Source organism: Glycine soja, chromosome 8 (genome assembly GCF_004193775.1).
Source record: "Glycine soja cultivar W05 chromosome 8, ASM419377v2, whole genome shotgun sequence".
Classification (NCBI taxonomy): Eukaryota; Viridiplantae; Streptophyta; class Magnoliopsida; order Fabales; family Fabaceae; genus Glycine; species Glycine soja.
Window position 1 is genome coordinate 39,109,952 of NC_041009.1, and position 26,309 is coordinate 39,136,260.

At 33.4% G+C, this 26,309-nt stretch overlaps 1 protein-coding gene across 1 annotated transcript; it reads left to right on the forward strand.

Annotated features, from left to right (window-relative positions):
* The first annotated feature begins 10,989 nt into the window (after nt 1-10,989).
* Nucleotides 10,990-13,688, forward strand: LOC114424164 (agamous-like MADS-box protein AGL29). The gene is made up of 2 exons (XM_028391018.1): nt 10,990-11,482; nt 13,510-13,688. Exons 1-2 carry the CDS (start codon nt 10,990-10,992, stop codon nt 13,686-13,688), a joined length of 672 nt encoding a protein of 223 aa, XP_028246819.1.
* The last annotated feature ends 12,621 nt before the right edge of the window (nt 13,689-26,309 follow it).

The following is a 26,309-nucleotide window of genomic DNA, read 5'->3' on the forward strand; positions in this document are numbered from 1 at the left end:
CTCCAAAAATAATTTATTTTCTCTCAATTATGCATGAACCATAATTATGAAATTTAGGGATTTTATTTTTCTACTGCAAGAACGTGTGTTTTCACTATTGCATCTTATGCTAATTGATATATAATAAACAGAAAGTATTTTAATTTGTTCCCTTCTCTCTCTCCCCTCGTCCTACTCATAGTCAATTACATCGAAGCACCACGACCAAGAGCTAATAGTAGCGGCACCACCACAACCACTGGTGACATTGAAGGAAGCCAACAACAACAACATCGAAGCACAATGACTCTCCCTTCAAAGAAACACCTTTTTTAGATATGGAAAAAATTGAAAACCATAACCCATTTCTCAAATCTAGAAAAAAAAAATGCAACTATCTTAAATCATCAAATATGATGTTGCAACTAAAAGGAAGGAAGAAAGGGGTTGCACCTTCAGCGACAATGCGGTGTGCATATGGTGGTGATGCATCAAGGAGATGATTACATGCTTGGCACAGGGCAAACGCACCGCCATGGCACAAGGCAAACCCGTGCCATTCCACTGTCGCATCAAACACCAAGAATGAGTAGCCAACACTTGGGATGCTATGAGACGACAAAAGGGTGACACGCACAAGGTAGGTGCATGTGAGAGACCACCACATCTCTCCCTGCTTAACCAAATCTCCAAAAAAAGAAAGCAAACAACCAACATTAATCGGTCATCATACAAAATCAATTTGTTAGTGTTGAGAAAGATGATGGAGTGTCGTCGACAATGAGAAGTACTTCACCAACATTAGTAAGAGGCTTATTGGTGATGAAAGGGTAGACGATAATGAAAGAAAGAAAGGGGCGATGACCAAGAAGAGAAAAAATATATTTTTAAAATAATCTAGTGTGGGTAGTTTTATAGTAGTCCATTACTAATTTTAACCGTTGATGTTCAATGGTCTATATCCTACGAGTGATGTTTGTTTCTCACTGTGGATACTCTTTGAATGTATGTATACATGTTTTTGATGATGTCAAAGTATAAGCAAACAAGGTTGCTTCAAGAAACATTCAAGGTTAAGCAAATAGAGATTGCTTCAAGATTAATTCAAGATCAAGAACAAGTAAAGCTAAGATAAGAACTTAGTAAATTTATTGAAAGAATCTCAATTTAATTGCTTTAGTTTGGCCTCAACATCTTTAGTATCAAACACTCTTTTATCAAAGGCTAAATCAATTCATTTTTTGAATTGGGAATCGATTACTAGACTGTGTAATCGATTACCAAAGAGTTTGTGAAGATATTTTTGACTAATGGCACAAAACTGTTTGAATTTTGATCTGTGTAATCGATTACCAGAATCCTGTAATTGATTACCAGTGAAGAGATTTAAAAAAAAAACCTTTGAAAAGTCATGACTCTTCAAAAATATAATTGTATAATCGATTACCAGAATCTTGTAATCGATTACCAATGAGAAAATTTCAGAAAAGCTTTTTGAAAAGACACATCTCTTCAAACCATTTTGAAAAGGCACAATGGGCTATATATATGTGTGTCTGACTTCGAAAAGTAAGAGAGTGATTTTAAAAAGAGAACTTAATTGTCAAATGCTCTCTAAACAACTATTGGTCAAACACTTTCAAATCAATTTAGTATTCTTCTAAAGATCTTCAATTTGTATTGTCATTTCTAAAAGAGAGAAATTCTTATGTACATTCTAAAAACATTGTTGTGATTAAGAGATTGTTCGTCTCTTGACTTGTGAGAATGTTGAACACAAGGGAGAGAAATCTCAAGGTGTGTTCAGAAGTTGTAAAGAGTTTACAAAGATAATAGAAAATCTCAAGTGGGTTGCTTGAGAACTGGACGTAGACACAGGAAGTGGCCGAATCAGGATAAAATGAGTTTGCATTCTCTCTTCCCTTATCTCAGTTATTTTATTGCAATTTACTTTGTCTTGCGCAGTTAAAAGAACATCAATAAATTGATTGTTTCTTCTTCTTCTTCTTCTGCATTTTGAGCCTATCATATATCATTTAAAATGAGGTTAAAATTTGTTAGTGAGAAAATTTTGAAACTTAATTCACCCCCCTTCTTAAAGTTATTGAGACCACTTGTCCAACAAGTAGTATCAGAGCAGGATTCTTGTCTAAAGTTTAAAAACTTCAAGAATAATTATGGTCTCATCTAACTTTCCATTTCCTAAGGAAAATTCTATTAATAGGTTTCTTATTTTCAATGGTGAGGGTTATCACTATTGGAAAACCCGTATGCAAATCTTTATAGAAGCCATAGATTTAAATATATGAGAAGCCATTAAAATTGGTCCCTTCATTCCTATAATGATAGTGGGAATTGCAACTATAGAAAAACCTAGAGAACAATGGGATGAAGATGAAAGAAGAAGGGTTCAATATAATTTAAAAGCCAAGAACATAATTACTTCTGCATTAGGCATGGATGAGTACTTTAGAGTTTGAAATTGTAAAAATGCAAAAGAAATGTGGGATACATTACAAGTTACACATGAAGGCACAACTGATGTTAAGAGATCTAGAATAAACACTTTTACATATGAATATGAACTATTTATAATGAATCAAAATGAGACCATACAAGATATGCAAAAGAGATTTACACATATATTTAATCATCTTGCATCATTAAGAAAAATATTTCCTAATGAAGATCTCATTAACAAAGTGCTAAGATGTTTAAGCAAACAATGACAACCAAAAGTAACAGCAATTGCAGAATCAAAGATCTCACCAACATGTCTCTTGCCACTCTCTTTGGGAAACTTCAAGAACATGAAATAGAACTTATGAAACTCTATCAACATGAAGAGAATGACAAAAAGAAGAAAGGAATTGCACTCAAAGCCTCATCTTCTTCTATTCATGCGGAAAATGACAAAGAAGACTCAAATGAAAAGAACTTAGAAGAAGATGATGATTTCATTCTCTTTGTAAAGAGATTCAATAAATTCCTGAGGAACAAAGGAAATCAAAGGAGATCGAACTTCAATCCAAAGAAGAAAGGAGAAGATTCCTCCTTAGTTCCAAAATTCTATGAATGTGATCAACTTGGGCACCTGAGATTTGATTGTCCTATCTTTAAAAGAAGAATGGAAAAATCCAACAAGAAAACTTTCAAAGATAAGAAAGAAAAGAAAACATATATCACATGAGAAGATAATGACATGGATTCATCAAGTGATTTAGAAAATGAAATCATAAATCTAAGCCTCATGGTCAAGGACTATGAAAGCGAAAAAGATGTAACATCTTCTAACTATGATTTATCTATTTCTTTTGATGAACTTCAAGATGCATTCAATGACTTGCATAAAGAATCTATTAAACTTGCCAAATTAGTTTCATTTTCTAAGAAAACTATTTCCAATTTAGAAAAGGAAATTTTGAAATTAAATGTAAAGTTATAAAATCTTAAATCTGAAGTTAAAACATTAAAATCAATAGATAAAAACCAATCTTCTACAAAATGCTTAATACAAGAAAACAATAAAGCATCTCATTCATGTCAATGTTGTGATAAATTTAAAGAAGAAATTGTAGATTTAAAAATTGCTCTTGCCAAATTTACTCTTGGTAAAAATAATTTAGATATTATATTAGGTAGATATGTTTTTTAAAAATTTGGATTAGGATATAATCCTGAAAATCAACAAAAGATGTATAAAAATTTCTTTGCCTCCACTCAAAAGACTAGTTCTCCCTTCTTAACATGCTTTTATTGTGGTAAGAAAGGTTATAGTGCATCAATATGTTATATTAGAAAGAATGGTAGTAGCATTAGAAAAATGGTATGGGTTCCAAAAGGATCCTTAGTCAAAACTAACATTTAAGAACCCAAGAAAATTTGGGTACCAAAATCAAAATATGATTATATGAATGAAAGACTCCTTGAAGCAAAATTGGTACATTGATAGCGGTTGCTCTGAACACATGATGGGAGATGCATCAAAGTTTATTCATATTTCTTCCAAAAATAGTAAACATGTGACCTATGGAGACAACAACAAAGGTAAAATTCTTGGAGTTGGAAAAATAGGTTTGAATCCCTCTACCTCCATAGAAAATGTTTTACTTGTTGATGGTCTTAAGCATAGTTTATTAAGTGTTTGTCAATTATGTGATATAAGCTTTTTGATATTATTTGATTCTCATAATTGCTTTTGATTAGTCTAACTCTATTAGGCCAAGAAATGGTACTTTGAACGGTATGATATGCTCTTCTCTATTAATTCATTATAAATTGTAGAATACTTTTCTTCTCTGTGCTCATGATTTGTTTTTTATGTTGGCAAAGGGGAAAAGATAGATAAGATAGTAAGGAGAATTATCTATTTTTTTATATATGGAATCTTTAACTTTTTCATATAAGCAATCATTGAAAAGTCAAGGGAGAGTAAACGACACAAATAGATATTCTTTTTACTCCTTACCTACAGATGGTTGTCATCACCAAAAAGGGGGAGAATGTGAATCGAATCATGGAGGTTTTGATGATGCCAAAAGAATTTACTTGATAATGATTGTCATCATCAAAAAAGGGGAGAATGTGAATGTATGTATACAGGTTTTTTATGATGCCAAAGTATAAGCAAACAAGATTGCTTCAAGAAACATTCAAGGTTAAGCAAACAGAGATTGCTTCAAGATTAATTCAAGGTCAAGAACAAGATCAAGTAAATCTAAGATGATAAATTAGTAAATTTATTTAAAGAATCTCAATTTGATTGCTTTAGTTTGGCCTTAACATCTTTAGTATCAAACACTCTTTTATCAAAGGCTAAATTAGTTCAAAAAGATATTTTTTAATTAGTAATCGATTACCAGACTGTGTTATCGATTACCAGAGAGTTTGTGAAGATATTTTTTACTAACAGCACAAAACTGTTTGAATTTTGATATGTGTAATTGATTACCAAAATCCTGTAATCGATTACCAGTGAAAAGATTTAAAAAAAAAAACTTTGAAAAGTCATGACTCTTCAAAAATATAATTGTGTAATCGATTACCAGAATTCTATAATCGATTACCAGTGAGAAAATTTCAGAAAAGATTTTTGAAAAGACACATCTCTTCAAACCATTTTGAAAAGGCACAATGGGCCTATATATATGTGTCTGACTTCGAAAAGTAAGAGAGAGATTTTAAAAAGAGAACTTAATTGTCAAATGTTCTCTAAACAACTATTGGTCAAACACTTACAAATCAATTGAGTATTCTTCTAAAGATCTTCAATTTGTATTATCATCTCTAAAAGAGAAATTCTTCTGTACATTCTAAAAACATTGTTGTGATCAAGAGATTGTTCGTCTCTTGACTCGTGAGAATCCTGAATACAAGGGAGATGTATCCCAATGTGTATTCAGAAATTGTAAAGAGTTTATAAAGATAGTGGAAAATCTCAAGTTGGTTGCTTGAAAACTAGACGTATGCAGAGGAAGTGGCCAAACTAGGATAAAATGAGTTTGCAATTCTCTCTTCCCTTATCTCAGTTATTTTATTACAGTTTACTCTGTCTTGTGCAGTTAAAAGAATATTATTAAATTGATTGTTTCTTCTTCTTTTACATTCTGAGCCTATCATATATCATTTTAAAGGGGGTTAAAATTTGTTAGTGGAAAAATTTTAAAACTTAATTTACCCCCCTCTTAAGTTATTGAGGTCACTTGTCCAACAACTCTCACAAAACTTTCTTGTTACATCGTGTAGCCCGTGTAGGGGGTATGCATGCGAGAAGTCGTCATGTATTTGGTCCTTTAAACTTTCAAAATTGGGATTGTGATAATTACACCACATGTAATAAGTATACTTATATTTTACTTCTTTTAAAAATTAATTTCAATTATATATAGTTGTATAGTATTTATTGACTTTGTTGATAAATATTCATACTAAAAAGGTATAATTCAGTTAGTTGAACAAGGTGCATAAATGGTTATAAATTTTTTGGTATTTGTCTTTGATTCCTACAGATAAAAAATGATATTTGATTCTTACAAAGAAACCTAACTGATAATTTTTAGTGAGTCTTTTTTCCTATCATTTTTTTATTCATAAAATTTGTATGCCATAAGCTAAATTAAGCCACAAGCATCTGTATGAACCATGCATCATAATGAGACATATATAAATATTTTGGAAAGTATACTTATGAAGCTAACTAGGGGCGGTCATAAAGTGTTTGTTAAGCTTTTGTCTCATATGAGTTATCTGGTGTGAAATCTCCTTTAAACTCATGTTGATTGTAACAACCCAAATGAATCATACTAAAGTAAGAGGAATCTAGAGGTTGTGCTTGTATGAGATTGCACAGTTGAGGATGACTTAACGTAATTAATAGGTATTACCTATACCAACAAGATGCATCTACATTTCGATAGTGTCTCACTTAAGAACTCAACAGTTAAGCATGTTTGATTTGAAGCAATTATGGGATAGGTGACCTTCTAGAAAGTTTCTTAGGAAGTGTGTGAGTGAGGATAAAACATGTTGAAAAGTTATGTATTGGTTTGTAGGGATAATCATTGATAATGAAAACAGTCGAAGCAGATTATCGAGGCCTCGAAAAGGACTACCTATGGAGGGTTTTGACCAGTGGAAGGTTCTGACCAACAAGGGAATTGAGTGAAGTGTCGTAGAATTTGATTCGTCAAGATGTCAATAATTAGGGGTATTACGAATGCAATCAAGGATGTGACATTGATCCGATGGATTGGAATATGCTTGCAACACTGAATAGCCCTAACGCACTATTATGGGTGTCATCCTAGTTAAGTGTTAGTGTTGGATGCCTAAGGTGTGGCTATTCGAACAACAAACTAATTAAGAGAAAACAAGCAAAACATTCTAAAGAAAAACTCTGTCAAAATCATTGGATGACATACTATGCACTTAAATAGTTCATCATTTGCCTAGCAAAGTTAATCCGTGTATTCAAGCATAATTGTTTATCCACTCTATTGAGTGATTTGAATCGTTGTATTCATTCAAACTTTTATTTGTGAAAGTCAAGAGTGACTTAGTATAAAGAAATACTTGGGTATCTTTGATTCAGGAGGAGTCGATGGGTGTGCCAGTAGTGGCCTAGAGAATACCATATAGCCAGTAGTGGTATGATATAATACTTGTTTGTAATTAGTTATTGGTTAGTGGAACCCTTTGCAAGTTTGTAAAGAAGAATTGGATGTAGCTCTATTTGAATGAACTAATATAAATTAAGTGTTTCTACCTCTCCCTCTCTTAAGTTATTCAGTCAATATTCTCTTAAGCTTACTTTGTCACACTTGGTCATTAAGTATTTGTTTAAGAAAATCTTTATGAAAAAATTTCTTTATCTTTCATTAGAAGGTAGTCTTCTATTTTCACCAAAATTGTTTTCTTTATCACTGGACGACACAATTAGTTCCTATGCTTTATAGATATACTTGAGAAAAAGAGTTTCCTTTGTGAAAAAGTATTATTTTATCTAACACACTATTCAACCCCCTCTTCTAATGTGATCTTTGATATTTTAGTTTTAAAACTTGATAAAATTTGGGCTGAGTCTCATTTGTATTAGGAGCTCTCCTAGAGAAAACCAAAAGCAAAAATGAGAAGAAAACAGGGCATGCAACAAATTTTCAAAACAAATTTACATCAAAATAGTTTTTGTTTTCCTAGAAACCCATTTTTTCTTCAAAATCAATTTTTGTTCAAAGCAAATTAATGGTGGTTCATTACAACCATGTTTACCTCCTCCCAAAGGTAATCATAGGGTAGAGTCCACACAAAAGACTCCCCATTACCAACGGCAAAGCATACTAGTAAATGAGAGTAAATGGTCACAATGTCACCCACCTTGAAACCTATTTCACCACCAACCACAATGCAATAGAGAGGTAGTGCACTTGAGACAAACAACAGAGAGAAGCACAATAATTTGTTCGAACGGGTGTCTTCTATTGGGTCAAAGAAGTAATGAGAAGTTAGAAGTGAGAATAAATGGAGGAAGGTAGAGTTGAAAACTAGATTTTTGACTATCACGTGACTTTTTAAGTAAATTAATCCAAGCAGTTAGATTTTAGTAGAAATAAGGGGTTAAGATTAAGATTTAAGAGTAATCTTTTAAACTTACTCTAGCAATAAGTGGATCCCCTCCCTTTAAAATTATATATATATATATATATGACATTGCATATTATAATTAAATATTTGTATATATTAATAGGTGTAAATATGGGTAGGATGGATATTATAGTACTCTTACCCGCATTCATCTCCGTTCATTTTTATGGATAATTGTCTACCCTATTTTCATTCTCATTATGTGTGTATTTATGCTAATTAATGCAAATATTTTTTGCCTTGGATACTTGTAAGGTTCAGATAAAATAGTCATTCCAACTCCTATCATTTGGCTTTGTGTTTCCAGCATCATTGAAGCAAAGAGATCAATCAAAATCGCACACAACATTTGTAGTTATTCAATCAATTAAAATATAACTTATTTAATCAATTAAAATATAAATTTTAAATTAATTATTATAAATGTTAAAAAATTATGATTAGTTGACAATATAAAAAACTTTTATACTACCAAAGCATTTAATTAAATTCTATTATGCATAGACTATGATAAATTTAGCTTTAAATAATAGTTAATGGAGCAGTCATTAATTTTGTCTCTATAAAAAAATGAATAATACTTGAAATTTAAAAAACTGAAATATGTACTTATCTATCAATGAAAAACAATGAAAATTTATTCTCGTTCAAATTGAGTTGACTGAAAATAAATTCTTTCATTATATAATTCAAATTAACTTAATTGGATTTTCTTTAGTAACTAATTAACTTAATTTGATTAGAATGGTCATTCATTTTTTTTTAAAAAAATACTCCCTCTATTTGAAATAAGTGTTATTGTTTTATACATGTAAACAAACCTAATAAATAGATGAAAGAGAAAGTGTTATTACAAAACTAACCTTAGTATTAATATTACATTGAAAAACTAAAGTCACACTTATTAGGAGTATTAATGGAAAAAATAATTAATATTATATTAAGTCAAATGTACCACTTGTTTTGGGATATTTTTTTTTTGAAAGGTGACACTTGGTCTAGAATGGAGGGAGTACTTACTAAAATGATATTTTATATCAATTTATTCTAAAAATGGACTAAAATGTTAAATAAATTTTGTTTCACATTTAAAATATAGTTTTTGAGTGATGAATTTAAATTAGGTCCATCAATTTAAAAAGAAAAAACAAAACTATGCAAACTAATTAAAATTAAAATTAAAATGATAACGTTAGGTTAACTCACTTACACAATAAATGTGTTATTTTCACAAAATAAAAGACAAATAATTTTCTACAAAGGATATAATTTAGCCGACAAATCTATGCTCTTGTTCTAATCCACAATATAACAACTCAAACATACACATTTGTGATGGTGATGATAAAAAAAATATTTTAAAGTTTCTTTTTAAGTTTTCAACATTTGTGATGGTGATGATAAAAAAAAATATTTTTAAGTTTCTTTTTAAGTTTTCAATAATATCTATTGACAAACATAGAAATTTGTTTTTTTTCTAACGTATCAAATATATTTTTTTATATATAACTTCTCAAATATGTGGTCATATTTAGTATTAGTATTTTAATATCATTAAATTTCATAATCATTGGTGAAGAGTCACATCTCATGAACCTTAATGAAGAACCACATCTCATTTCTATTGATGAAAAGTCACATCTATTGATACTTACACCTTTATATGGATAGACATATAATTTTATGAAACAATGCAACCTTTCATTAATTTTAAAAATCACTCACAATTATTAAGCTGACTTAGTTGAATGAAATTCACCATCCTAAATATGACTTTTAAAATATTTATTATTACAAAAGTTAATAATTTTAACGTATATGATAATATTACAAAAAATATTTATGATAAATTTATGATTAGTTAATCATATAAAAAAAATTATACTACAAAAATATTTAATTGATTTCTATTATGTATAGATAATGATAAATTTGGCTTTAAACAATAGTTAATAGTCACTACTTTTGTCTTTATATAAAAAATCGAATAATTCTTGAAGTTTAAGAAAACTAAAAAAGTATTTATTCAATGAAAAAAAATGAAAAAAGTAGTCACGTTCAAGTTGAGTTGACTGAAAATATCTTATTTCATTGTATAATTTAAATTAAATTTTCTTTTTACTTTCTTTGATAATGAATTAACTTAATTTGATTAGACTAGCATTTCATTTGAAAAAATAATACTTACTAAAATGATGTTTTATATTAATTTATTATAGAAATAGACTAAATTAAAATGTCAAATAAATTATGCTTTACATTAAAAATATAATTTTGAGTGATGAATTTAAATTAGGTCCATCCAATTAATTAAAAATAAAAAAAATAAAACTATACAAACTAAAACTAAAATAATAACATTAGGTTGACTTTATTATCACAAAATACAAGACAAATAATTTTGTACAAAGTATATATTTTAGCAGACGAATGTATCTTGTTATAATCCAAAATATAACAACTCAAACATACATTTGGGATCACGTTGATAAATAAAAATATTTTTTTAAGTTTCTTTTTAAGTTTTCAATAATATCTAACAAACATAGAAATCAGATTTCTTGTTTTCTTACAAATCAAATATGTGGTCATATTTAGTATTAGTATCATTAAATTAAAAAAGAAATAAAATACAAGTCAAAATTGTTCATACGACCAATTTTATAAATTAGGAAATATACTAAAACACTTTCTGTACATAAATAGAAAAGAATTGGAATTTATAAATTCAATAATAGAAACATCGAAAATTTTTCAAGAATTTGTGTATAAATAAAGGGTTGTGGGTTTATCATATCATATCCACCCCAACCTTTAAAATAATCTCCCTCTTTTCTTTGTTTTTGTATTTTCTTTTTAGTAGTCATCAACATGGGTCGTCGTAAGATTGAAATTGCGGAGGTGAAAGACCCTAATACGAGGCAAGTCACATTTTCCAAGCGTCGATCAGGCTTATTCAAAAAGGCAAATGAATTGTCCATCTTGTGCGGAGTAGAAATTGCTATGGTTGTGTTCTCTATTGGAAACAAACCTTATTCTTTTGGGCACCCAAGTGTTGATGTTGTTGCAACCAAGTTTCTTCAACAAGCGACAACCAATTCAAATGATGATGCACAGGGAAAAAATAACAACAACCCTAATTCGAATGAAGTTGTTGATGGTGACAACATGGAAAGGTTGAATCAACAATTGTCTAATCTTCAGGCCCAAATACTAGAGGAAGAAAAGAAGGGTGCGAGGCATGATGAGAGACTAAAACAACATGAAGTGACACAAGTCTCTCAATATGCAGAATTGCAAGGTTCTTGTTTAGAGCTCCAACGTAAGGTGAAGGACAATGTTGACGCAATCGAGGTATCAGAGTGTATGTTGCTTCTTGCAAAAGAACCCGTAGTCGGAGTAAGAAAACAAATGACTACGAAGAAAAGAAGAAAGAATTGATGCTCTGCAATGTGTAATTTTTAGATTCATATTTAGTTTCCTTGCACCCTATAGCCTTGTTGCTTCCATCTCTTAGATATAGTGAGATGGGAGAGAAAGTAGTAATATTGGTGAATACTTTTTTTTTATTGGATTTAAAAAATTATGATGAGATAAAAGTAAACTATTTTTAGTTCTCATGTCATGAAATTATACCATTATTTCTGTAAGAATTACATTTCCTTGAGTATGTAATGAATTTGAATCCTATTAAAAAAATTCATTTCAAGAGTTATTTTTTCTTTAAATAAATACAATTAATTTAGATTAACTGGGACCTAAGATGATTTTTAGTACTGAGAGATCTTTTTATCAATTGATAATGTGTATCAAATGATTAATGGAAAAATATAGTCATACTTTTGACCTAGAGAATATCATGAAATTTGTTTTAAAATGTAATCAATAATTATTGTAACAAGGACATAAAATTTTGTTGTGGGAAATCTCTTCTATAATTTTGAAATAAGGAAATGAGTTCTTTTACAAATCTTGAAGTTCTAACCAAGAGTAAGATTTTTTACTATATTATTGCTAATATCCTTTGTTAATGCGAATTTTTGAAATAAAACAATGTTCTTAGAAATTGCATTAGAATTGTGTGAAACCATTGTAATTTTGCTTGAAAAGATATCTTTTGAATAGACACGACTCTTTGTAGCAAGACATAAATGAATCTTTGTAAGCTTACATGAAATAGCATGTCCTTCTCTACTTTTTACATACATTTTGACATAATAGTAAAAACTTGTGTTAATTACATAATTCTCATCAACTTTGAGAAAGAAAAGGAAAATATCATCCTATAATAAAGTTATTTTATAAATATTTTAAGGAATTTAAGTGGATTGAATTTAATCAAGAAACAATGACATGTAGAAAATAGCATTAAACTTTCCCAATTCTTTTGATGCATGCCACAATTCATAAAATTATGATTTGATTAATTAATCATTTATGGTAAATTTCATGTCACAATTTTTTATGTGAAAAAAAAAACATGAGAGCATAGAGGAGAGGAGAAAGGGGTATAGGAGTGGGAGTTGTCCAAACGATAGGGGTTGGAGAAATGACTAGATAACATCTTCACTGGAAATATGAAGATGACGGGGAACTTGCCTAAGTTCCCAAAAGACATGGCTAGACCTCATCAGAAGGGAAACCCTGTTTGATATATGGTGTCAAGAAGAGGAGGATTGGGAGAGAATACATGAGGTGGGGGGGGGGGGGGGCGAGAATCATATAGGGAAGGTCTTATGCATAGGTTGTATCGACAAAGAGGAGAAGTTATAACGATGGATGGGTAGGAAAGAAACAATGGGAACACAGAGGGACATCAAAATAAAGGGTGGGGACGAGAGACAAAGGTGAAAGATAGTAATAACAGATGGCTAAGACGTAGAATGGTGCAACAGTCCAAAGCACTAATAGTATCCAAAATATAAAGGAATTGTTGTTCATATAAGGCCTTAAAACTGTGTAGACATGTACTTAGGGATAAAATGTTGCTGCTAACGCCCAATGGAGGTGATGATATGTGAGATATGTTGAAGGGGGATGAAGCATGGCTAAACGAAATGTTTGAATCTATTGTTCAATGGACTCCAAAAACACATAGCAATAGTAGACTGGTGTGGATTCAAATTCGGGGTCCCCCTTTGGATGTTTGGAACCAACATTGTTTTGTTGAGCTAGCTATGACACTAGGTGAAGTCATGATGGTGGATGAGAAAACTGAAGTGCTATCAAAGGTTGATTATGCTCGGGTCCTAATCAAAACATCATTATTGGAAGTGATACATAAGATAGAAAAAATGTTGATTAATGGGAGGCAATGTGTGATAAAAAATAATGTAAGAAGCATCTTATGTGGAGTACCACGATAGTGATGTGGGACTGTGAATCAACAAGATTCAGATGAGGATTCATCCATTATGGGCTATACTTTTGTAAGAGGAACAAGTGTGTCTGAGTGCTTGGCTGATTATGGGGTTTTTGAAGGGGGTGATTTGGAAATTGTAACACCTGAGAGAATCACACTAGAAAGAGAGAAATCCATAGGTTATGCAGGCATTAGACTATACAGTTGATGATAACTTAAAAATAATTAATTGGCACTACCTATATAAATAAGATGCATCTATTTTTTGGTAGTCTATCACTTAAGAACTCCATAGTTAAATGTGTTTGGCTTGAAGTAGTTATAGGATGGATGACCTTCTGAAAAGTTTCCTATAAAACATGAGTTAGGACAAAAGTTTCATGTTGGTTTTTGGGGGACAATCATTGATCATAAAATCAGCCGAAGCAAATTGTCGAGATCTCAAAAAGAGCTACCTACAAAGGATTTTGATCGGTGAAAGATTTTGACCAACAAAGAAGTTGAGTGAAGTGTCACTGTGTAAAGTGTCATAGTGTGAAAAATGATGATGTTGACATTTATTTAAGTCAACACGTCAATGTTAATAAAGTTGTACCTAGCAGTAGGGAAAAGTTGGAGGCAGAAGCAGAAACATTAGAGGAAGCAATAAAGGCCATATACTCAATTTTACACGAAAAAAGGAAATGGGTATACATAAGAGGAGGAATCACGGAAGTGGAAGGTTGATGACCATATGGAGAATAGAATGGAAGATGTAGTTATTGGCATGAGGTGAAAATATACCTACGTGAGAGGAAAGATGTTAGACATATTTTGGGGGAATAAGAAGACAAGTGGAGCCACTCTAATGCAGGGCCTTGTGAATTGAGGAAGTAAACAAAAAAATTGAGAACCATAATGATCATAGTAAACATATTAAAGTGGAACAAATTCCTTTTGGGCCATAACCAAAAGCCTAAATATTATTATCGTGGCAAAAAGGCTTAGACTCAAAACAAAGGAAAAAATTCAAGCCTGGCAAGGAAAAGGTTGGTGAGGATGTTGAAGAATCAAGTCAAAATGGGTGTTGGTCAGTATAAGGATGAGAAAGAAGAGAGGGTGTCTTCGTGGTCGTATGACAGGGAAATTATTTCTTTTAACAAAGGAAATAAAACATATAAGGAGGCTATAGATCATATGCATATTCAAGAGGGGGAGATGTTTTAGAGGGGAAGTTTTGCCAGACACCAAAGGAAAAGGTGGTCCCAATAGTTGTACGTAACAATTCTTCAAGGATTTATATTGTGAAGTACTGAAAGAAGAAGGGGAAGACACATGTTGAAAATATATGTGGTATTAGGAGTGTAGTAAAGAATGAAAAAAAGAGGCCAAAAAGCTATGGTGAATGACAGAAGACATGGGTGTGGAGTATAAAAGGGAATTAGTGGGTTGTTGTTGATAGCTTTCTAAATTTAGAAAAAAGAGACAGGGAAGTAGATGGCTAGGTTGGTGTAAAGCAAGTAGGGAATGAAGAGATGTTGTCAGGAAGGTTTTAAGCCATAATGTGAGAGGGTTGGGAAGAAGGTTGAAGCAGAGAGCTATTAGAGATTGCATTGTTAAGGAGGGCATCAATTTTGCTTGCCTTCAAGAGACAAAAATTGAAAAGATGACTAGGCATGTTTGTTCAAATATATGGGGTGATGATGATTTTGAGAGGAGACAATCACACACATCTAATTCGGCGGGTGGTTTGCTTTGCATATGGAACAAAGAGGTAATGGATGTTAATACTTCTTTTGTTGGGAAAGGCTTTCTTGGAGTGCAAGGAGTGTTGAAAGAAGGCAATGTTCCATGCTTTATTTTTAATATTTATGCACCTTGTGATTTTAAGGAGAAGATAAGACTTTGAGAACAAGTGACTTGTCATAAGAATAAAGTGAATGAGGTTATTTGGTGCATTGTGGGGGACTTTAATACAGTTAGATTATTGGAGGAAATGATGGATTCTCAAAACATTGCTATTGGAGGACATTATATGGAAGTGTTCAATAATTTCATTCATGAGTGGGAGGTGGAGGATATTCCAATGATAGGGAGGAGATACACATGGTATATATCAAGCTCTCGTTCAAAGAGTAAGCTTTTTAGGTTCTTGGTGTCATATGATTGGCTTGAGAAGTGCTAGGGGAGTTCTCAATTTGTGTTAGATAGGAGCTTCTTTTGATCATTGCCCCATTATTCTTAAGAATGCAACAAATGATTAGGGACCCAAACCATTTAGGACACTAGATTGTTGGTTCTTAGAGCATGGCTTTAAGGAAAAAGTGAAGGAATTATGGAACTCCTACGTGATTCAAGGAAAATGTGTGTTTGTACTTAAAGAAAAGATAAAACTTCTAAAGAAAGATCCAAGAAAGTGAAATCTTGAATGCTTTAGGAACCTACAAAAACAAGTTTTGAGCATGAAGGTGAGCATGAAGGGCTCTTGGAAACTTCTAAACTTTTTGGACTTAAATGTGAGCATGAAGGGCTCTTGGAAGAGGAAATGCCTAGAAGAACTTGTGTCGGGGTGTCAGACTCTAATTCTATCAGGACAAGTTTTGAAAAAAAACAAAACAAAGAAATAAAAAAAGACACAAAAAAATAATATAAAAAAATCAAAGATTAAAAAATAAAAATAAAAATGAAAAATATTAAAAAAGAAGGAATAAAATAAAAAAGGAAAGAAATAGTAGAAAAAGAAAATAAAGGAAGAAGAAAAAAAGGAAAAAAAAGAAAAAAAGGCAATAAAAAAATAAAAATAAAAGGAAAGAGAGAAAAGAAAAAACAAGGGAAAGAAAAAGTAAACGGAAAAAGAAAAAAATAAAAGGAAAGAAAAAAAAGTAGGAAACCATGATTTGTTGGAAGCCTAACCCCATTATTTGTTGGAAGCCTAACTAAAAGAAAAGTATGGGATGTGAATGAATGAAAAAGTGAAGGTGCTGTATGACATGAGATGAAATGCAAAGGTTGGGACTTGTGTAGTTTTTTATGATGGAATAAGCGTAAACACTTCAGCTTAAGTGAAACAATGACTGTGAGGTTTTGATTGATGATCCTTCCTTAATTTCTGTCATGCTTACTAGCTTATTTCAGTTGTGACTCTAATGCTTATGCTCTTATCTTTGAAAAGCTGCATGCTTGTGAGAAGTAATTGATTTAAGTATTCCATGATATTTAGTTCATACGGTTGAATTCCTTTATGAATCAGACACCATTTTCTTTTGATTGACCACTGTCTTTGTCACTTGAGGACAAGTGAACTGTTCTTTCTTTGCTTGAGGACAAACAAAACTGTAAATTTGGGAGAGTTTGTTAGTCGTCTTATACGACTAACTTTTGTATAGAAAACATTTTTCAAAACTTGTATAGTTCCCCAATTTATGGTTATTTTGTAGTGATTTTTGTAAATAAATCGTGTTTTATGGTTTAAGTTGCCTCTAGAATATGTCCATTGGATTTAATGATGAATTATGTGCAATTTCAGGTGAAAATGAGGCTAAGTCATGAAGTGCTAAAAGTGACAGTTGAGCTTAGCTCATCAGTGGGCTAAGCGCGCATCCACCGCTAAGCACAACTTCAACGCGCTTAGCGCAAAGGAGAATCTGGCAAAGCATCAGCATCAAGGTCGCGCCCTAAGCGCGAGATCAGTGTGCAAAGTGCAACAATTGTCTTCAGCCAGGCTCAACGCATAACTGGAGCTAAGTTCAAATCCACTTACTCGCACTGAGCGCGAGCGTGGCGCTAAGCGCAATGTCACGAATTCAGAGCCTATTTAAAGCCTATCTGGTGCAGAATTAGGGTATAACTTGAAGAAGGGCCAGGGCATAGAATTCCACAGCACACCGTAGTGCCTATTTCGAGAAAAGAGCTTTGGAGGCAGCAAGAGGAGCAACTTTTGTAGAGATACCTAGGTTTTGTGAGCTTATTATTGTTAGGGTTTCATCTATAATGGCTGGCTAAACACCCTAGTTGGGGATTTCTAATGAACAGATGATGTAAATACTTAATATCTAATTGATTATGTTTTCTGTGTTCAATGCTTCCTTCAATGCTTAATGTTTGTATGCTTTTGGTCTGATCATCCATTTGTGTGCATAGTTAGGTGACTTTAGCATTGGGAAATGTACTGTTGCCTTAGAACTTGATTGAATCAGGATCGAAACTTAGTCTTACAAGAGGGATCTACGGATTAAGTTTTGGTTTAGTTATGTTGTTACAATAATGTTGTTTAGTCTAGGTCTAGTCTTACAAGAGGGATCTGTGGACGAAGCTTAGACTAAATTAAGCTAAACTTTCATAAGCTGCTTGAGCTGAGTCTAGTCTTACAAGTGGGATCTACTGACAAAACTCAATTTAAGTTTGTCTAAACCTAAGAGGGCCGTCTAAATTGGGTCTAGTGCAACAAGAGGGATCTGAGGACGAAGCTTGGATTGATTCGGTCTGACGAGGGATCGAGGTTTAGTACTTTAGGCTACAACATAGAACACAACAACATGATTGATTAGAGAAATATATTTATATGCATCAACTTGTTTGTTAGAAAGACCCAACATTTCTACCTACTGCTGTCACTTTTACTTACCTTGTATTTTATAGTTTTAGCATAAAGGTTTAGTTTAAATTCTATTTGAAATTATCAATCATACATGTTCTCTCAAAAATGCTTCATTTCTGAACTTAACTCAGGCTAACATTAGTTCCTTGTGTTCAATACTCGAATTAATCCATTTTAATTTTTAAATACTTGACGATCCGGTGCGCTTTTTGGTAAACCGAATTTCCCTTGAATATATTTGTACGAAGGAAAAGTGGAACAAAAAGTAACCGCAGGGGAAATCCAACACATTCCAAGGACGCATTTGGATTTTCATGTTCATGCTATCGCAACGCTAATAATATGAATGAATTTGATGTCATCATCTATCATTCTCTCACGATTTAACTTTCACTGGAATATGCATGTACTCCAAGTCTGCCCAATCAGAAATTGGGTGTTCTACACATTTGGTGAGGGTGTTGTAAGCAATGAGTAAAATTGAATAAACATTTGGTTGACTGTGTTTCAAGTTAATAAATACTAGACACCAACATGCATGTAACCTCATCTTATCTTTCTTAAAAGTTTTGTTAAAAGCGAGAGTCATTTGGTTTAAGCTGTCAACGAAATTTTTTTTATAATATTTCTCGTCATTGAAAATTCTCCTTCAAGAACCCGTATAGTTTCTTTCATTTCTTCTTTTCTTTCATTCCTTCTTACTACAAAGGCATGACAAACGTTAGTAGTAGATACCTTTAAACCCTACCTTGGGCAATGACATGCACCATGCATGAGCGTCAAGTAAACCCAAGGGTAAGAAGTTCTCCTTTTTAGTTTCATAGGACTCAACATCCTCCTTTTTTAATTTCATAGGACTCAACGTCCTCCATTTTTAGTTTCATAGGAGTCAACGTTCTCCCTTTTAGTTTCATAGGACTCAATGTCCTCCCTTTTAGTTTCATAGGACTCAACCTCCTCCTTTTTACTTTAATAGGACTCAACGTCCTCCTTTTTAGTTTCATAGACTCAGCTGATGTAGCTCCATGTAGAGCTTGTAGGCCTTGGATCTTCTTCATCAATGGAGTATTTTGCTTCATGAAGATCAATGGCAGCAGAATGAAAAAGGAGAAAAGGTGATTAAAGACACCACTTCTAGAAAAAGATGAGTCAAGAACAAGCTCACTACCATAGGAGGTCATGGATAAGAGTTTGAAGGTAGGAGAAGATGAGTGGAGGGAGAGGGAGAGAGGGGAACGAAATTTTGAGAGAGAGAAGAGGGAGAATGAGGTCTGAACTTCGAAGTCTAATTTCTCAAATGATCAAAGTTGAAAAAATACACACACAAGACCTCTATTTATAGCATAAGTGTCACACAAAATTGGAGAGAAATTTGAATTTCTATTCAAATTTCACTTGAATTTGAATTTGAATTTGTGGAGCCAAAATTTCACTAATTATGATTAGTGAATTTCAGCTATGGTTCAGCTTACTAATCCAAGATCAAGTCCAAGATTCTCCGCTAAGTGTGCTTAGGTGTCATGAGGCATGTAAAGCATGAAGGACATGCACATAGTGTGACTATATGATGTGGAAATGGGGTGTAGCAAGCAAATACTCACCTCCCCTTTAGGCTGGTATGAAATTTAATTGGATTGGGCTTCTCCCAATTCAATTAAATTTCTCTCCCAACACACATATCAAATAGTGCACTTAATGTATGTGAAATTACAAAACTACCCCTAATACAAAACTGGTCTAGATGCCTTAAAATATAAAAGGCTGAAAAATCCTACATTACTAGGGTACCCTCCCTACACTATGGAGACCTAAATATAAGACCTAAAAATAATGAAACCCTAATCTAATATGTACAAAGATAAGTGGGCTCATACTTAGCCCATGGGCCCAAAATCTACCCTAAGGCTCATGAGAACCCTAGGGTCTTCTCCTGCATCTCTAGCCTAATCTTCTTGGAGCCTCCTAGCCATGGCTCTGGTGATAGGTCCCCTCCTTAGGAGGATTCCATCATCTCCTCCCACTTGAAGAGGATTTGTCCTCAAATCTGTAGACCCCTCATCATCTGAATTAGCTACACCTGCAAAAGGAACCAAATCAATAATGTTAAAGGTGTTGCTAACTCCATACTCCTCTGGGAGGTCTAGCCTATAAGCATTGTTGTTGATCCTCTCCAAGACCTTGAAAGGGCCACCACCTCTGGGGCTAAGTTTGGACTTTCTCTTAGTAGGAAATCTATCCTTCCTAAGATGGAGCCAAACCTAATCCCCTTGATTAAGCACCAACTCCTTCCTTCCTCTATTGCATTTAGCTGCATACACCTTTATTTGGTCCTCTATTTGGTTCCTAACCCTCTCATACCAAGACTTGTGATTGCCTTTTAGGAGAGCCCTTAACAATGTGGATAAAGATCTATTCACTACCTTTGTCTGCCCATCAATCTGTGGGTGACAAGTGGTGGAGAAAAGGAGCTTAGTTCCTAGCTTAGCTCATAAATTTTTCCAAAAATGGCTAAGAATCTTAACATCTCTATCAGACATAATAGTGTTAGGCAAACCATGAAGCCTCACAACTTCTCTAAAGAAGAGTCTTGAGATGTGACTAGCATCATCTACTTTGTGGCATGGTATGAAATGTGCCATCTTGCTAAACCTATCCACCACCACAAAGATAGATTCTACACCCCTCTAGGTCCTAGGAAGCCCAAGGACAAAGTCCATACTAATATATACCTAGGGTGTAAATGGAATGGGTAAGGGTGTGTATAGCCCATGAGGCATTACCCAAGACTTAGATTGTAAACAAGCCACACACCTACTGCAATACCTATGGACATCTTTTTTTCATATGGCGCCAAAAGAATTTTTCCTTGAGGAAAACAAGAGTCTTATCAATTCCAAAATGCCCCATTAGCCCACCCTTATGAATCTCTTTGACCAACAACTTTCTAATGGATCCTTGGGGTATACAAAGTCTTCCCTCCTTGAACAAATACCCCTTAGCAATGTAGAATCCATCTTGGGCCTTATGCCCATAGCTAGCATAAATGGGAGAGTAGTACTCATCAGAAACATACAATTCCTTTGTGTCATCAAATCCTAAAATTTGAGCTCCAAGAGAAGAAAGCAATGTGTGTCTCATAGAAAGAGCATATGCAACCACATTGGTCTTTCCTTTTTTGTATTTGATAACATATAGAAATTGCTCTTGGAACTCTACCCATTTTGCATGCCTCTTGTTTAACTTGCATTGTCCTCTAATGTACTTAAGTGATTCATGATCACTATGAATAACAAACTCCTTGGAAACAAGGTAATGTTCCCAAGTTTGGAGGGCTCTAACTAAGGCATAAAGCTCCTTATCATATGTGGGGTAGTTAAGAGCGACACCATGAAGTTTCTCACTAAATTAAGTAATAGGGTGTCCACCCTACCATAACACAACTCCCACACCTACACCAGAAGCATCACACTCTAGCTCAAAAGCTTTAGAAAAGTCAAGGAGAGTTAGAATGGGGGCCTTGGTAAGCTTTTCTTTGAGCAAAGCAAAGGCTTGCTCTTGTCTCTCACCCCATGTGAATGCCACATTATTCTTCACCAATTCATTGAGTGGCGAAGCAAGTGTAGAGAAATTAGGAACAAACCTTCTATAGAAATTTGTCAACCCATGGAAGCTCCTAATATCTCTTACACTTTTTGGGGTGGGCCACTCTTGGATGGCCTTGATTTTCTCAGGGTCCACATGGATCCCATTTTTGCTAACCACAAAACCTTAGAAGACTACACTATCAACACAAAAGGTGCATTTATCTATATTAGCAAAGAGAGTGTGTTTCCTAAGAACCTAAAGAACTTGCCTTAGATGTCCTAAGTGATCATCTAGGTCCCTACTATAGACTAAGATATCATCAAAATAAACAACTACAAACCTACCTATGAACTCCCTTAGGACATGATTCATTAGCCTCATGAAGGTGCTTGGTGCATTAGTGAGCTCAAAAGGCATCACTAGCCACTCATACAACCCAAACTTGGTCTGGAAAGCGATTTTTCACTCATCACCTTCTCTCATCCTTATTTGGTGATAACCACTTTTAAGTTAAATTTTGAAAAATATATTTGCACCATGCAACTCATCAAGCATATCATCAAGCCTAGGAATGGGGTGTCTATACTTCACAGTTATGTTGTTGATGTCCCTACAATCTGTACACATTGGCCTATTAGGAAGGCTTGTTCCTGGGACTAAGTCTATTTGGTGTTCTATTCCCCTAAAAGGAGGTAACCTAGGGGGTATCTATTTGGGAAATACATCACCAAATTCCTATAAGAGTTCTTGGACCTTTGGGGGAACAGTCTCAAGTGGGGGAATTGCGGTAGTGCTAAGGGAAGTCTCCCTTGAGAGGAGAAGGTAGAAAGATTTATTGAGAAGAATAGCTCTTTTAATATCTCCTTTTGTTGAAAAATGACTTTCCTTCTTTACAACTTTATTAGAGGAACACCTTTCCTATTTTTCCTTCTCCTTGACCTTTGGAGCTAAGGTCTTACTATCCTTTTTTTTCTTTTGTTTTTTCTAACTTTTCCTCATCCCTCTTATCCTTCATTGTAAGTTGATCCTTTGCTACATGTGAAGGTGTTTGAGGATGTAACACAAATTTAGTGCGAAGATGGGTGAGGGTAATCTCATTAGTTAGGCCATTGTAAATTATCTTCCTATCAAATTGTCATGGTCTTCCTAAGAGAATATGCCATGTCTCCATGGGAACTATATCACAACTAACTTCATCCTTATATGTTCCAATGGAGAAAGGTACCTTCACTTGTTGGTTAACTATCATTTCCTCTTGCTCATTGAGCCATTGAAGTTTATAAGGTTTTGGGTGGGGAATGATAGTGAGGTTCAACTTGGAAACTAATCTTGTGCTACAACAACTACAACAAGATCCACTATCCACAATGAGAGAACAAGTTTTATCTAAAATTTTGCATCTTATATAAAAGATGTTCTCTCTTTGGGATTGTGATAGATCACAAAATTGGCCTCCAAGGAGCCTTCTAAACATTAGGAGGTCACCTTCTTCATGGGGGTAGACTTCCTCACTAGACTTTTCACCCCTTACTTCATCTTCACTTCCACTAGAGGAAGGGGAAGAAGTAGTCTTCTCTTGACTACTATAAATGTCTTAATCCCTCATAATCATGGTTTTCTTTGTGGGGCATTGAGAGGTAATGTGACCTCTCTTAAGACATTTGAAGCATTTAATGTTGCTAGTCCTTGCTTGGGAATTGGTCTTAGGGGTGGATTTCTCTATGGTCTTACCCTTATCTTCCTTAGGTTTTGAAGGTGCAGCCCCCAAAATTCCTTAGGCTTGGTCCTTCCTTGGATAAGAGTGAAAGCCATAAGATTTTGAAGAAGAATTTCTTTTAAGTTGTTGCTCCACTCTTATACAAAGTTGGACTGGTTCATCTGGGTCCCTATATAGAAAGAGTTCAACATTGCCCCTCACTTCCACATTAAGCCCACTAAGGAACCTAGTTATACTTGTTCTTTCCTCCTCCCTAAGTCTAGCTCTTAAAAAGAGTAGTTCCATTTGTTGTCTATATTCTTCAACACTCATACTCCTTTGTTCAAGCCTTTCGAGCTTGTCCATAAGCTCCCTTTCATAGTAGGAGGAAATGTGCCTCTTCCTAAGGACACTCTTAAGATCATTCCAATACTCTACTGGAGAATCCGCATGAATCCTTCTTTCTCTAACAAGGGAGGTCTACCAACTTCCTCCTTTCTATTTTCATAGGACTCAATGTCCTTCTTTTTAGTTTCTTAGGACTCAACGTCCTCCATTTTTAGTTTCATATGACTCAACGTCTTTCTTTCTAATTTCATAGTACTCAACATCCTCCTTTTTAGTTTCATAGAACTCAACGTCCTCCCTTATACTTTCATAGGACTCAACATCCTCCATTTTTAGTTTCATAGGACTCAACATCCTCCGTTTTTAGTTTTATAGGACTCAATGTCCTCTTTCTTTTACTTTCATAGGACTCAACGTCCTTTGTCTTTAGTTTCATAGGACACAATGTCCTCTATTTTTAATTTCATAGGACTCAACATCATTTATTTTTATGTTTCATAGCTCCAAAATCCTCAATTGTGATCTTTTCGAAGAGTCTTCGTTCTCATATTTTGATTACTCGAACAAAATTAGTGTCATCGTTTTTACTTATCTTTTATTTTTAGCAAAATTGCACTTTTGGTCCCCCAGTATATCTTCAATTTTGGATTTGGTCCCCCTATAATTTAATTCACAAATTTGGTCCCCCAGTTTTATAAATCCCTGCAAAATTGGTCCTGGAAGCCCGATTTGGACGTTGACCATTAACCTCAGACGTTGACTGTCACGTGTCAATGTCATGTGTCAATGCCACATGTCAACGTCTGGGTGGTTCCCTGTAAAGACTTCATTTTTTGTAGGTAAAATTGTACTTTTGGTACCCCAGTTTTACTCCAATTTCGATTTTGGTCCCCTTATAATTTAATTCACACATTTGGTCCCCAGTTTTATAAATCCCTTTATAAATTGTTCCTGCAAAATTGGTCTTTTGAATGGTTTAGCCATTGGTGCTAAAGACATGGTAGGTCTTGATAAATCTTGTACTTCTTTTTCATCGCAAGTTTTCCACTCACTTGGAATCCAGAGAAAAATTACTCTTTGTCTCTCTTCCACTTTCGGGGTTGTTCAACTTGGGAAAGTGGCGCATGAATCCCAACCTGGGTCTGAAATTTTTAGATCTCTTACTTTAACAGGTTCTGTAATAACCTTTTCTTTTTTTTTTTCTTTTTTTGCTCTCCCATGCGGTATTATGTGTATATGACTGCTTAAGTGGCCTATGTATGACAATGGTATTTTTGTTTGAAATTTGAAATACAACTTCTCCAGTAATGAAATTTGGCTGAATTTATAAAGGGATTTGTAAAACTGGGGGACCAAATGTGTGAATTAAATTATAAGGGGACCAAAATCGAAATTGGAGTAAAATTGGGGGACCAAAAGTGCAATTTTACCTAAAAAAATGAAGTCTTTACATGGAACCACTCAGACGTTGACACGTGACAGTCAACGTCTGAGGTTAACAGTCAACGTCCAAATCGGACTTCCAGGACCAATTTTTTAGGGATTTATAAAACTGGGGGACCAAATTTGTGAATTAAATTATAGGGGGGTCAAATTCGTAATTGGAGATAAAGTGAGGGACCAATTTTGCCTTTATTTTTAATAAAAGAAAAGTAAAGATGGGCATCTGTCAAATCCTAATTCTGTCTGGACAAGTTTCTAAAAACAAAAAAAAACACACAAAATAAAAAAACAAAACAAAAAGATTAAAAAATAAAAAACAAAAATATATTAAAAAAGAAGGAAGAAAATAAAAAAAGAGAAGAAAGAACAAGAAAAGGAAAGAAAGAAAAAAAAGAAAGCAAAAGTAAACGAGGAAAGAACAAATTAAAAAAAGGAAAGAAATAAAATAAAAAAATGGAAATAAAAATAAAAAAGGGAAAGAAAGAAAAATAAAAAGGAAAAAAAGAAAAAAAAAGGAAAGAAAGAAAACAAAAAATAAAAAGAAAAAAAGAAAGAAAGAAAATAAGGAAAAGAAACCCAAAAAAGGAAAGAAAGAACAAAATTAAAACATAAAAAATAATAATAATAAGGGAAAAAATTATAAAGGATAGAAGGAGAAGAAACACTATAAAAGGAGGAGGTCTTAGCATCACAAATATACACAATTACAGAGAAGAGAAGAATGACACAAAAACACATAGAGAGAACAGGCAAAAAAATAAAATAAAGGAGAGGCATGAATTCTGAGGAGGCGAAGAAGCTCACTGCATAGCATCGTTTGGCACTACAGTTAGGAAAGGGGGAGGAACCTTTGGGTACCCCTTTATTCCTTTCATCTCATCATTTCCTTCTCTTTTCTTTTTCTCTTCTTTCTTCTCCTCTTTCTCCTGCTTGATTTGTTTCAACTTGTCGGTAACCCCTTGGGTACTGGTGAGACTCTTAGAATTTAAATATTTTTTTATAAATATTTGTTGTCCATATTTTTTTATATCATAAAAAACAAAAAAAATAATAAAAAGACAAAAAAAATAAAAACAAAATAAAAATTGCTATTAACACCAACTTTTCATACATAATTTTTTCTTTCATTTTGGGCCTGATCCATTTTTTTCAAAAAATAATTATACATAAAATAAATGCCA

Bases quoted from the DNA above. Each gene is read 5' to 3' on its own strand.
- LOC114424164 (XM_028391018.1), top strand. From the start codon at position 10,990: ATGGGTCGTCGTAAGATTGAAATTGCGGAGGTGAAAGACCCTAATACG. The intron at 11,483-13,509 runs GTATGTTGCTTC...TGAATCAACAAG, and splicing joins CGCAATCGAGGTATCAGAGT to ATTCAGATGAGGATTCATCC.